This window comes from Pristiophorus japonicus, chromosome 7 (genome assembly GCF_044704955.1).
Source record: "Pristiophorus japonicus isolate sPriJap1 chromosome 7, sPriJap1.hap1, whole genome shotgun sequence".
Classification (NCBI taxonomy): domain Eukaryota; kingdom Metazoa; phylum Chordata; class Chondrichthyes; family Pristiophoridae; genus Pristiophorus; species Pristiophorus japonicus.
Genome location: NC_091983.1, coordinates 114,617,422 through 114,632,267, shown reverse-complemented (window position 1 = coordinate 114,632,267; position 14,846 = coordinate 114,617,422). Strand labels below are relative to the sequence as shown.

At 41.6% G+C, this 14,846-nt stretch overlaps 1 protein-coding gene across 2 annotated transcripts in view; it reads left to right on the top strand.

Moving 5' to 3' along the window:
• The window catches only part of lama2 (laminin, alpha 2), a 693,080-nt gene that overhangs the window by 474,264 nt on the left and 203,970 nt on the right, over positions 1-14,846 (top strand). For both annotated transcript variants that reach the window (XM_070885262.1, XM_070885261.1), the window contains exons 21-22: positions 5,549-5,729; positions 10,764-10,900. In XM_070885262.1, coding sequence (XP_070741363.1) covers positions 5,549-5,729; positions 10,764-10,900 — 318 coding nt within the window. The remainder of the gene's footprint in view (positions 1-5,548; positions 5,730-10,763; positions 10,901-14,846) is intronic.

Here is a 14,846-nt window from a genome sequence, read left to right as displayed (position 1 = left end):
GGCTGCTTTCTTTCCCTTTACAATTATTAAGGGGAAATACATACATTTTAAAGTGCTTCACTGACCACAACCAACCTTTGCAAGTATTCTTATTTAGCATCACCAGAGTGAATAAGAACATAAGAACAAAGAAATAGAAGCTGGAGTCGTCCATTTGGCCCTTTGAGCCTGCTCCGCCATTCAACAAGATCATGGCTGATCATTTACCTCAACTCCACCTTCCCGCACTATCCCCATATCCCTTGGTTCCCTTAGTATCCAAAAACCCATCGATCTCTGTCTTGAATTCACTCAACGACTGAGCCTCCATTGCCCTCTGGAGTAGAGAATTCCAACGATTCACAACCCTTTAAGTGAAGACATTTCTCCTAATCTCAGTCCTAAATGGCTGATCCCTTATTCTGACTAGCATGGAGACCTTTGTAACAGAAAAATCTAGTGATAATGAAATTCATTAATTATTAAATATATTGTTCAGAGCTTATCTTTTTATTTGCAATTTACACCATCTGGAGTGATATGCATAGGACCTGATCCAGAAAGTACTGCTCTTAATGATATGAGTCACTGAAAATATTATTTCCTCAAAAAAAGTGATTTTAAAAGCTACATATAATCTGCACATTCCCATGTTTTAGTTATGTTTTATATTACTCTATAAAAGGTGCATGAGTGTGGAAATGTTTACATGTTTGGATCATTAGTGGATTTCATTTTTTGTTTGGAGAAGCAACTTAACTAATTTGAATAATTCAATTATTTTGTTGGTTGCAAATTTGAAAACTAATAATTTTGCATGGTGTGAATTGAATTAGCATGTCGAACTCTCAAAGGAGTCCTGATACAGAGTTGAAACTGAATATAGAAATGCCAATTAAGTTACTTTTTTGATTTACTGATTGATCCTATGAGGTTAAACTTTAGAATGTCTTGCAGATACAATATGCATAATTCAAGTATAATGTGAAGATAGGTGCAATACGGTGTGTGTCAAAATATGCTTTAGTATCTCCCCTTAAAGTGTACAAATGTAACAACTCATTGCATCAAATGTGCCACATATATTTCCAGAATTATGATATTACTGCAAGTAACATCAGCTTCATTCCAGTAATATGTACATTTCATCATGATTTTCACTGAGTCCATTTAACCAAAGCATTAAATGTGTCTAAAATCTAAATCCAACATTACAATTTGGACAATGATTACTCAATTTACTGATTAGTAAAGATAAGAGAACTCAAAGAATGAAATCTAGTTAGCGGGGACAGTGAATGGTACAAGTAGTAAACTTGACACCCTTGAGACTTGCAACAAAGTATGTGAGTTGAAATTATCACAGCAGCATATCAAGTACATTTTTGTTAAATTGCATACAGCTCAGTACTTAGCACAGTAATGCAGTAAATAACCTCATTCCTTTATCACATTTCTCTTCATTTAACATTGCACATCCTTTGTGTTGCTGTTATGTTTTGACAGTTAATTAACCACTGTTGCAACTAATCTTTGGATGATTTTCCAATCATTATTTTCAATGGTTAGAAAATTGTACACAGTTTGTGCCCCAAATTTTGATGTGTGCTACCACTGCCGAGGCCTCTCGTCAGAAGCACAAAGTCAGAGGATTATCCTTTATATTCTATCTACTTATCCCTCTCGCTAGCTGCCAATATATAAATACAGAGATTTTTAAAAACTGTAAAATGGAAATAAAAACAGAAAATACTGGAAATGTACAGCAGGAATGTGAATTTTTCAGATGACTGCTTTGTTATATATTTTCAACTTTTTCTATATTTATTTATGTATACGAATATAAATATATATATAGAATCATAGAATAGTACAGCATGGAAGGAGGCCATTTGGCCCATCGAGTCCGTGCTGGATCTTTCGAAAAGCAATCCCGCTTTCCCAAAGTTAGTCCCACTCTCCTGCTCTTTCCCTGCAATTTATTTTCCTTCAAATATTTATCCAATTCCCTTTTGAAGGCTACATCGAATCTGTATGCATTCCAAATCCTAACCACTCACTGCATAAAAATGTTTTTCTTCACGTCGCCTCTGGTTCTTTTACCAATCACCTTAAGTCTGTGCCCTCTCGTTTTTGACCCTGCAGCCATTGGAAACAGTTTATTTTTATTTACTCTATCTAAATTCTTTATGATTTTAAACACATCTATATAATTCCTCTTAGTCTGCTCTGCTCCCAGGTGAACATAGAAACCTAGAAAATAGGTGCAGGAGTAGGTCATTCGACCCTTCGAGCCTGCACCATCATTCAATAAGATCATGGCTGATCATTCACCTCAGTACCCCTTTCCTGCTTTCTCTCTATACCCCTTGATCCCTTTAGCCGTAAGGGCCATATCTAACTCCCTCTTGAATATATCCAATGAACTGGCATCAACAACTCTCTGCGGTAGGGAATTGCACAGGTTAACAACTCTCTGAGTGAAGAAGTTTCTCCTCATCTCAGTGCTAAATGGCTTACCCCTTATCATTAGACTATATCCCCTGGTTCTGGACTTCCCCAACATCAGGAACATTCTTCCTGCATCGACCCTTTCTAGTCCCGTCAGAATTTTATATGTTTCTATGAGATCCCCTCTCATCCTTCTAAACTCCAGTGAATACAGGCCCAGTTGATCCAGTCTCTCCTCATATGTCAGTCCAGCCATCCCGGGAACCAGTCTGGTGAACCTTCGCTGCACTCCCTCAATAGCAAGAACGTTCTTCCTCAGAATAGGAGACCAAAACTGAACACAATATTCCAGGTGCAGCCTCACTAAGGCTCTGTACAACTGCAGTAAGACCTCCCTGCCCCTGTACTCAAATCCCCTAGCTATGAAGGCCAACATACCATTTGCCTTCTTCACCGCCTGCTGTATCTGTATGCCAACTTTCAATGACTGATGTGCCATGACATCCAGGTCTCATTGCACCTCCCATTTTCCTAATCTGCCACCATTCAGATAAACTGCCTTCGTGTTTTTGTCACCAAAGTGGATAACCTCACATTTATCCACATTATACTGTATCTGCCATGCCCACTCACCTAACCTGTCCAAGTCACCCTGCAGCCTCTTAGCGTCCTCCTCTCAGCTCACACTGCCACCCAGCTTAGTGTCATCTGCAAACTTGAAAATATTACACTCAATTCCTTCATCTAAATCATTAATGTATATTGTAAATAGCTGTGGTCCCAGCACTGAGCCATGCAGCATCCCACTAGTCACTGCCTGCCATTCTGAAAAGGACCCGTTTATCCCGACTCTCTGCTTCCTGTCTGCCAACCAGTTCTTTATCCACGTCAGTACATTACCTCCAATACCATGCACTTTGATTTTGCACACCAATATCTTGTGTGGGACCTTGGCAAAAGCCTTTTGAAAGTCCAAATACACCACATCCACTGGTTCTCCCTTGTCCACTCTGCTAGTTACATCCTCAAAAAATTCCAGAAGATTCGTCAAGTATGATTTCCCTTTCATAAATTCATGCTGACTTGGACCGATCTTGTCACTGCTTTCCAAATACGCTGCTATTTTACCTTTAATAATTGATTCCAACATTTCCCCAGTACTGATGTCAGGCTAACCGGTCTATAATTACCCATTTTCTCTCTCCCTCCTTTCTTAAAATGTGGTGTTACATTAGCTACCCTCCAGTCCATAGGAACTGATCCAAAGTCGATAGACTGTTGGAAAATGATCACCAATGCATCCACTATTTCTAGGGCCACTTCCTTACGTACTCTGGGATACAGACTATCAGGCCCCGGGGATTTATCGGCCTTCAATCCCATCAATTTCCCTAACACAATTTCCTGCCTAATAAGGATTTCCTTCAGTTCCTCCTTTTCACTAGACCCTCGGAACCCTAGTATTTCCGTAAGGTTATTTGTGTCTTCCTTCGACCCCAGCTTCTCTAGTCTATCCACGTAACTGTATTCCCTCATCCCTGGAACCATTCTATTAAATCGCTTCTGTACCCTCTCCAAAGACTTCATGTCCTTCCTAAAGTGTGATGCCCAGAATTGGGCACAATACCCCAGCTATATCTATATATGAATAATATGTTTAAAAAAACATGTTTTTCCATACATATCTGCAGAACTCTACTTCCTGTTTTATCACACTTTTGTGTTAACTTTTTCATTCTAAATTCCTGTATCTACATTTATAATGGAAACTGGCTATGTAAACTTGTCATTACATGCTCCCAGCAGTGGTTTTGTGTCTCCCAGCTTCTTGCCTTTAACCCTGCTTCACCTGAAGACGACACTGTCTTGACTCCCTATGTGCAATGCTGTCGGAGATTTTGTGGTGTATGTAAATGATATGGCTAGTGCGCACTTCCAGTTCACCATACTTGAAGTATCTCACTCAAATTTCCATGTCACAAAGGCAGTCATTTAGAATGTACAGCAAAATTGTCCAACAATAGAAAATATAGTAGTCAAAATGACTGCAGCTTCTTAATTGACCTTATCTATCGCACTTAAAAGACAAGTAAAGTCAAGTTGTGATGGACATGGTGAACAATAATTAAATCATCCATGGTTACTTAACAGGATTTAGAGTCTGTAGCCTGAAAAGGACAAAGCTTCACCATAATAGCAGAATAATACAACTATCATGCAATGCCCCTTTCCTCAGAAAAAAACATATCAACTTGCCTTATGGAATGTTATGGCAGATCCATTCGTGCTAAAATGGTACTTTGTGTGTGCATTCCTGGCTGTCACAAATTGCTGTGTCATATTTTTAAAAATATGAAGGAACAAAAGTATTTATTTGGGAAATACAGTGAAAGTCCCTGAGCAACTGAATATACCGTACACAGAAACTAGCATGTCTACAACCTCTGATTTACCTTACCAAGCACACTTTAACAAATGAAAGAGAATATTCAGATTCTGACCTGAAGTTATGAAACTTTGACCTCACTCAATATTTAGTTAGCAATAATTAGACTTTGTGGTGTTGCATCATAGACTCGTCACCCTCGTAGCAGAATAATACATTGCTCCGTACATGATATAATGCTCTTATACTGATGAAATAGCGCATTCTCTGATTGCCCATGAGCAATGACATGGGAGATCAGCTTATATAGGTGTTTAAACATCGTTTATATCAGCCTATCACGTTTCACTCATTACAAATCACACTCACTTATATCGACTTAACAATGGAATTAATTTTGAGCCTATCATTACAGTATTAGAAATAAATGGGTTAACACCTTGGTTAAAACAGTAGGCCGACAATTGCCAAATGAACACATTAATTGTTCATCTGCTAATATCGACAACAATAAATTTGAGCTTTATATGTTTTGATTTCTCCCTGTGGTATAAAATACATAAAGTATGATACTGGTTCATTGCAATTTGAATTCAGATCTTTTCGAATTAATTGTGATTTATTCCACTGGTTAATGAGGCCTTTTCATGTGATGAACTGCATATCCCATTGTTCTGCATTATGACTCTATTTATGCTGATCTTTCATAACTTTTTACTTACATTTTTATAGAGTGGAACTTATCATCTACAGTCTTCAAGGGGCTGCATTCCTTGTAATTGCAATTCCTTTGGATCTAAATCATTTGACTGTGATGATAAAGGGCAGTGCAGATGTCAGCCTGGAGTGACGGGGCAGAAATGTGATAGATGTGCTCTTGGCTTCTACAACTTCCAAGAAGGCGGATGTGCCCGTATGTAAATTCATTTAATTTATTTTTGAAGAGATGCATAAAGTAATGAACATTGTAATAGATTTAGATGTTACACACCTTAATGATGCTGGCATTGGGTTATGAAGACTAAATACTACCGAAATAAACTAAAATGCTTCATAAATGCATGCACTGGGCTGGATTTTCGGCTTTGATGATTTTGGGGCTGCAATGACAGTGGGGCAGTAAAGTTTCTGCCTGGGGATTGTTTCCGCCTCAGTAAGTAACATTGGGCAGCTGGGCCCTGAGTCGGGGGCGCAGCGCTAAGGGAGGCATTGTAGATCTCTCTTGGCCACTAGCATGGGAAACTCCCGAGCTAAAGAGCCAGCCGATAGCACTCAGAGAGACGCCTGGGGAGAAGAAAAAACCTAAAAATAACATTCCCAAAACATTGCCCACGTCACTACAACATAAATCGCAAAAAAAAATTAAAAGAAAAAACAGTCACACTTACCTTAGGAGTCCATTACTTAACTATCTGCAGTCGGTATCGTTGGTTTCCCAGGTGTTCACTGCGGGGCACGCTTCGGGGCGTATGGGTCGGGCTGAAGTCAAAACTCGCAGTGGTGTTGCAACCAGGGGCATTGCACACCGGTGCAGTTCTTCCGCAAAACCGGACCTGAGGATCCCCGTGGGGCGCTGGAGGCTGACCACCCACCCAGAAGATCTCACTGTCGCCACTGCCGTCGCTCCGGGGCAAAAAAACGGAGTGCAGAATACCCGAAAATGCATCCAATTTGTGCACTACTGGAGTTAGTAATTGAAACAGAGACCATGTCAATATTTAAGAATAGGATGGATAGGTAAAAGTGATTAATGGGATCTGGGAATAGGCAGACGCATGCATTTAAAACTAATGCTCGTGTGGAGGATAAACACTAACATGGAATGGTTGAGCTGAATGGTCTATTTCCATATAATTTCTGTGTAATTCTATTGGTTTGCTGCTGTAGTTCCTGGGTTCATAAAGCCTGAGCTCTTGATCTCAGACTGTTGTCTTGGGAGTGGTTGAATGAAAGAGAGAGATCGTAAAGATTAAGTAATGTGTCCAACACTGAGGGATTGCTCAACAGCTCAGGATCAAGTTGCTATTTTGCTCTCTTGGCTAGAGAATATTGATGAAGTGAGGAATCCAATAAGGGAAAAGAGCTACTATTTAAAAAATAGACATTTAATAAAATTAACATATTAACATCTGGGGGGAGAAATTGGCTTCCTTTGCACCTCTCGTTAGCACCTTCGGGTGGCAATAACGGAATGCTAACGGCTCACCGACCAGGCGTGGCGAAATTACCGACACTAGCAAACTTGTATGGCAGGTCAGTGCTAAATCTTACCGCCTCGATCTCCTGCAACCCAGAGATCGTGATGTCATCCAGTGCGCAGCTCCCCGCTATCGCCCCGGATCGTAAATTCGCTTCCGCCTCCCTGCAGCATCGCTGGGCATCAACAACAGCAACTGCAGGAGACGTGAGCTTGGCTGGCCACTTGGGGAGCGGTAATTAAAGGCATTGGTGGACAGGTAGACCAAAATTTTATTATCACCCCAGTATGCTATTCTTTAAAAAAAATTCCATCCCGCGATTGATCAGCCCTACACTCTCTTATATCAGTGCCTGGGGCTGCTCATCGCGGATCGCAGGTGCCATCACCGACCATTCCCAGCCTGACCTTGAAATGACCTCAGCATTGGCCCTTCCCTTTAAGGGAGGGAAGGAACCTGTGAATCCAGCAGTGCTGCACAGGACATTATGCAGCGCTCTGCTGCTACTGCCTCTCTTGCTCCGTTTAGCACTCCAAGGGAAGTGGTAGTGCTTGACTTAACGCTCCACTTCCCTCCTGGAGCGCTAAACCAGAAGTTCACATCGGATTCAGTTGTGTAGTGCCCACTGATACTTTTGCACTCCTGCAATTTATCGCCCCAAATGCGACGCCACCCAATTTTTAGCCCCTGATCTCTAAAAGCCTCATAGCATTAGAAATTCCATTCTGTTTCTTGAAGGTCCTGTGATTTAGACTATTTAAAACTGTAAAATCAAATGACAATGGAATACGCTTGCCCAAATTGTCTTTGATATAACTGAACTGACTACCACGTCATGTCATTTTACAAACAACAGTGTTTGTCACAGATAACCTCACAAATTAGGGCTTTAATAGAAACATTGTAGATACATAATAGATGTTTTTCCCACTAGTTTCTGAGCTGGATGCCTGTTCTGTCAGTTCTTGACATGGAACACTTTTGTGACATAGTTGCAGGACTTTGATGACATATTATTGTGTTGTTAATGTGCTGCAATTTAGAAAGTTATATTTCCCCATTCATTTTAGTGAAATATAAACGTGATCAATTGTTAAAACAGTCACTATTAGTAAAGCAGAGTTCCCAGAGTCTGCGTGGCAATAGCCATTCTCCTGAAGATATTCACAATTGTAATCGTAGAACAGCTCCTGGTCCAAATAAAATCAATAATGAAAAATTGTGCCTTTAATCCTGGTAAAGGCAAGGCTTAATGTCATTCCAGCTTACTATAAATTCCTAAAATTAAGAATTAAATAATGAACCATGATAGCATTTAGTCCTGCTATGTAAAATTGGAATTGATGCTTTCTCCATTTCATAATTATCCAACTCACTGTGAAATTAAGTTATATTAAGGACATAAGACCTGTAGGAAATGCTTTCACCAACTGTTGTAACAGGTCAAGGTGTCAGCTAGTTTTTCCCCTTCAGTATCTCAGCAGCACCAGTGCATTCTCCATTTGAGTACACTCAGGGGGTCAAAATTCAGGGTCTAGATAAGGCCCATTACCACCATTTTGTGGCCGTCATGTGGCGGAATCGAGTGGCCGCTGCATTGCAGTCCATTGGCCACCATGATCCAAATTCATCTCGGGATTTTTCGGGTGATCCCCACTTCCGCCCCGCTGCTGCCGACCGTTCCAAGTGCATCATCAAAGCATGCACCGCCACTCTCCAACACCTCCATCCCACTCTGCACGGAATTTACCTCAGAAAATCGTTGATCCGCCACGCGGTGCACCTGAGAGGTTTTTCTGTCGCTGCACCTTGTTTTTTGCGTGTGAGCCATGGTGGCATAGCACCCCTTCAAAGGGAGGGCACACTGCCACGGCCACCATGTTTTTTTTTGTCGGCCGACTTCCCGATCGGCTGGACAATTATCATCCCGGGTTCGGCCGGGCCGCCAACAGGCAGCCTGGCACCCCCTGTTGGGTGCCAGGCCGCTGGCCCGATGAGACCCTCCCTGGTGGCCCAATGGCCGAATCTAAAGAAACGCTGCTTCTCTCCCCTTTAAATGAGGGGAGAGACGTAGTGCGCAGTGACATCACCACTGCTCCGCCGCTGAGTGACAGCTGTGGAGATTCTGATCCGCTCCCACTTCCGCCCTTCAACAACACTTACTGCCGCACTTCCGCCCCATTATGACCAGCTTCCGGTCCGATGCGAAAAAAACTTCAAAGAGGCGAAAATCGATCGATAGCTCGCCTCATCGCACCCAACAGTAAAAACAATTTAAAAAAAGGTAGGTGTGCCAGCTGTCTGGCGGGCCTGAATTTCGGCCACAATACTACAAGAAAAATAGGGAATTAAGGCACCGGCTGAATCAATAGAGGAAACGGAGAGAATAATGTTTCCACCTGACCTATAACAAGGAATTGAGGACAGCATACTGATTAAAAGATTTGGCCTGTGGTTTCATCCTTCATACTAGCAGTCTATCTTCAGTTTTTCCCAGGTTTCTGCAGATCTTCTGCCAAAGATATGGCAGGAGATTGGGAGAAGCCCCGCCAATATCCCAGGTGATAATGTAACATTGTGACATCATCATGGGTTCCACTGCAAATACGGTAATGGGATGGATTTGTAGAATTAGCTTAGCATTTAGTAAATAATATACTTAAATATTTTACAAACAGGTAATAGTGTACGTATTTCTGAGCTAAAGTATATAATAGGAGGAACAATATATGTATCTATAGTTAATCTGTTATTTTGCTTAATCTGTACAGATGGTTTTCTTCCTTGTTTCCATTCATTAAAAACTTGTCAAGCATAGAAATGAAGGGAGTCCACAGATCAGGAAGAGCTTGACAGTAAAGAGCAATTGTCTTGAAATTAAGCTGCAGAATAATAGTGTATGAACACTTAAGGCACTTGTCTGAAATGAATTGTTCTACTATTTTAGCAGAGGCATTAACTCCTTTATTTTAAGTGGGTTAATGCCTTGGTTAAAATAGTGAAGAGAGGGATTTTAAATGGATTAAGCATTTGAACTCAATTAACCCACAATATAATTTCAAGATCAGAGAGTGTATGGTATTGCAGATACCAGAGAAGAGTAGACATCTGGCATTGAGGTACAACATTACATAAAAAATTTGCATGCAATGTTGTGGTTTCTGGGAAATATAGGATGATTGAAAAGCATTACATATAATATAGGGAGATTAATGGATGCCTGCCTCAGTATTGGATAGTCTCAGATGATATTGTAAATCATAACAGTACAGCATAGTTTATAACTGATATGTCAACTGCAAGATTAGATTACTGCTTGAAATCAATTCTCTGGTATCTGCTATATATTATATACTGTTTCAATGCTGCTTTGTAGGATTTATTCTGCCTTCGGTCAGTTTCTGTTCTGGTTGCAGCTATTAGCAGATGCAGACTGTGGGTGTATGCTCCATGTTATTTGTGTGATAACACCATTACTGCAAGCATAATGTAAAAAAAATCCATAAATTATTACTAATCCCATAATATGTTCCATTTTGTTGCTTTTTATTATTTCCTTCTCATAAATATGAGTTACCTATCAATTAAATCCAAAGATTTGAAATGTTAGCTATTTCATTTATATATAAATATTGACATGTATAAATGGTTCTTAAAATGCTTTGCAGCTGAGTTGTTAATGGGGGGAAGCTAATCTGATTTTTAAAAATAATGTTACTTTGCTTATTTTTTGTAATTTCTCCACTAAGCTTGTGAATGTGCCCATGTCGGCAATCATTGTGATTCAGAAAGCGGCCAATGTGTCTGCCCTCCAAATACAGTGGATGAAAAGTGTGACAAATGTGCTGTGAATTTCTGGGGCCATGACTTTGTCAGTGGATGTAAAGTAAGTTTATCAATAAATACATTTTACTTATCTGTCAGAAGGTTCTTATTAATATATGCATGAGAACTGTGCCTATTTAAATATTAACATTCTATTATTTTATTTACTTAGATGGAATAGATTGTAAAAATTTAGACTTTGTAAGCAGAGAAACAGGAAGATTTTGATTTTAAAGTATTTTCTCTTTCTCCCTTCTTGGGACTCTGCATGTCACAAACCATTCCCAGGACGGGCAGCAGACCTGCTCCCATGCTTCTGCCAATTGAACTTAGAAGTTGGTTGCTGTCAAATATTTTGAGTAGCCTAGGTGAATCTCCCTTTTTTGTAATCTCTGCTGGATATTTGCCTTCTATGGCACAAGTGTAGTTGATACTCACTATGTGTAGAATTGCGGCCTTGAATCTGTGTCCTACTATTCCTTGGCAAAGCTCTGCTAAGTTTTGCCATTAAACTACCTAGTGTGAAACACAAGAACAGTGTTTCAACAAATTATTTATTAATCTAAGAGCCCGAAGTTCGTCACGATTTAGCACCATTTTTTTTAAGCTAAAAGTTTTTTATTGGAGCTAAATGAATTTAGGGCCATTTTGTTAGTTTCACCAGTGGTGTCATGCCATCCTTAAAAAAAAATAAGGGCTGATTTTTTTCCAGTAACGATTCTCTGACGTCACCTGGGATCAAACCCACCAAAAACGGCATTTTTTGCGAGTTTCGCCAATAAGGATATTTTTAAGGACAGTGTTAAATAACTTTATTAAAAAGCTTGCCTTACCTGGAGCAGTCGGATAGAAATCCACGCTAACGGCGCCAACTTGGGTTCTCTTCAACATAAATCCACTCTGACTCGTTTACAGTGGTCCCGCTAAAACTAAATCGCATCAAATCACTCCGAATTAGCTGGTATTTTATTTTAATTGTCACTTTGAAGAAAATAATGTATTTATTTTATGGGAAACTATTTTTACTTCTCCGCTATTTTGACGCATCAATATACTCTTTTAACCACTGGGCTGTTCCAAAATGAATAGGGACAATTGTGAAATAAGAAAGTCAGTATCGATGCACCCTTTGCAGGTTGGGTGTTAAAATGAATGTTTTCTGAAAAGTTTTTATAAGTTGTAAAACGTCAACATTGCCATCTTGGGAAATGGAGCTGAGTGAAAGCTTTTGGAAGGAAGGCTGCGTTTACTGATTGAACTTTTTGTGAGTTTATAAATCGTTTTTAAGGACATTTTAAGGACATTTTAGGACAATTAAAGAATGGGGGGTATTCTATCTTTGCCATATGTGGAGCGTGTTTATGCTGTCCTGTCTTATATATCAAGGAAAGCTTATTCGGCAGCATTATTTGCGTAACCAAAGAGCTCGCAGAATGAAGTTACAGGGAGAGGCACTCATACCTGCACCTGACTGAGGAACAGTGTGTTAGGAGTCTGGGCATTCAGAAAGAGGTGATCGCAGAAATATGCAACCTCATAAAGGCGGACATACAGCCTAGAAGCGGGAGGACTTCACTGCCCATCGAGGTGAAGGTAACTGCAGCACTTTCCTTCTATGCCTCCGGCTCATTTCAGGCATCAGCAGGAGAAGTATGCTGCATCTCGCAGCATGGTACACATAGATGAATTCGCCAGGTGACTGCTGCACTATACACATGCAGGATGGAGTTTATAAATTTCCAATGACAAAGGAGGCACAACAAGAGAGGGTTTTAGACTTTGCTAGAATTACTGGCTTCCCTAAGGTCTCCATTGATTGTACGCACATCGCACTGTGAGCACCTTTAGACGATCAGGAGCAATACTGAAACACAAGAGGATTCCATTCGCTCAACATGATGATCGTCTGCGACCATATGTAGCAGATCATGCTAATAGATGCTTAATATGCAGTGAGCATCAAGGATGCATTGATCTTGCGAGAGAGCAGTGTGTCACAGATGTTTCAGCAGCAGCCAGAAGGTCAGAGTTGGATGCTGGGGGGCAAAGCTTATGGGCTCGCCACCCCGCTCATGACCCCGCTCCAGAACCCTCAGACAGAACCCGAGCGTCACTATAACAACAACCACATAGCCACATGAGACACCGTGGAGAAGACAATTGTACTGCTAAAGCAGCATTTCCGATGCCTGGACCACTCTGGAGGCTACCCGCAATACTCCCCTCAGCAGGTCGGTGAGTTCACTGTGGTGTGCTGCATGCTACACAACTTAGCCATCATGAAGGAACAGATATTCCCACTGGAGGACATTGCAGAACCAGCTCAGCCGACAGGTGGGGGGATGGGGGAGAGGAGGAGGCTTACGACAAGAGCGAGGAGGAGGACGAGGAAGAGGAACCACTACAACCCACAGGAGGATGGGGGAGGAGGCCTCGTACACCTTACCCCATTGCAGCAGCCTTACGTCAGCATCTTATACTTCACCACTTTGTATGAAGGCTGAACGGCACGTTTGATCATTGTGTGTCCTCACCATGTTAACTATTTCTGTTATGTATGTTTATACCCTGTACACTCAATGTACAGTTACATAAGACCATTGAATGTATCTTCACACTGTATACAATATACCTATACCACCAGAGGGTGCAACTGGTGGAGACCTAGAGGTCACCTTCACACCGCAGGTAACTAAGTATAAAAGGAAACTCACCTTACTGGACCTCATTCAGGAGCTACAATAAATGGACTAAGGTCACAACAGTTCAAGTGCAATACCTTACCTCGTAGAGTCATTACTAGAGTGCTTACAGACACAACAGTTGGCAACGAGAATACGAGTTTCTACACGATAAATGGCTAACCTTGGCAACTTTCAACAATTTGCTGATGGGGAAGATTGGGATACCTTTGTGGAAAGGCTAGAACATTATTTCATCGCGACCGACCTGGCTGGGAGCACACCGACCTCGCTGGCTGATAAGTACAGAACTATCCTGCTCAGCAGTTGTGGGCCCACCGTTCATGGCCTTGTCAGGGACTTGTTAGCCCCAGAGAAGACGACAATGAAAACAGTCGCGGAGCTCATAACGTTGATACAGGAACAGCTCTAGCCAAAAGGGAGCATCCTCACAGCCAGACACCGGTTGTATACACTCCGGCGGCTCGAAGGCCAAGAAATCGCAAAATATGCTGCAGACCTTAGACGATTGGCTGCACCGTGTGATTTTGGTGACCACCTCACTGACGCACTGAGGGACATCTTTGTTATTGGAATCAGCCATGAAGGCCTCCTCCACAGGCTGCTCTCTGCGTACACCACGGTCACCCTGCAGAAGGCAATCAACGTCAGCCAGGCATTCATGGCCTCGGCCTGCGATTCCAGAAGATGGTTTCGGCAGACAGTAGCCTGTGAAGAAGGGCCTCATGACCGAGGCCAATTACGAAGACGTCCCGCAATGCATCGACGAGGGATGCGCCGAATTCACACAGTCCTGCCAGCCTCCTGAGGTCGGCAGCGTACTTCACAATTTCCTGGCCCTCGGGGCGGCGGTGTGTATAAAATTGATGCCTGGCTGTGAGGATGCTCTCCTTCGGTTTGAGTTGGTCCCGATTTAGCACTTTCAGCTCCTCATATGACTTGGTCGTTGTTTTCTCTGGTGCAAGCAAGTCCCTGACGAGGCAGTAGACCGCGGGCCCACAACTGGTCAACAGGATAGCTCTGCACTTATCTGCCAGTGTGACAGGATCATTGCCTACCAGGTCATTTGCTACAAAATATTGGTCGAGCCGCTCCGTAAAGGCTTCCCAATCTTCACCCTCTGAGAACTTTTCTAATGCACCAACGTTAGTCATTTTTGTGTGAAAGTTCATAATCTCGTCGCCAGTTGTAATGTCTTTAATACTCTTATGAATGACTCCACCAGGTCTAATATTGTACTTGAACTGTTGTGACCTTAGTCCCATTTATTGTAACTCCAAGTGAGGCACAAGCATGGTGGGCAGC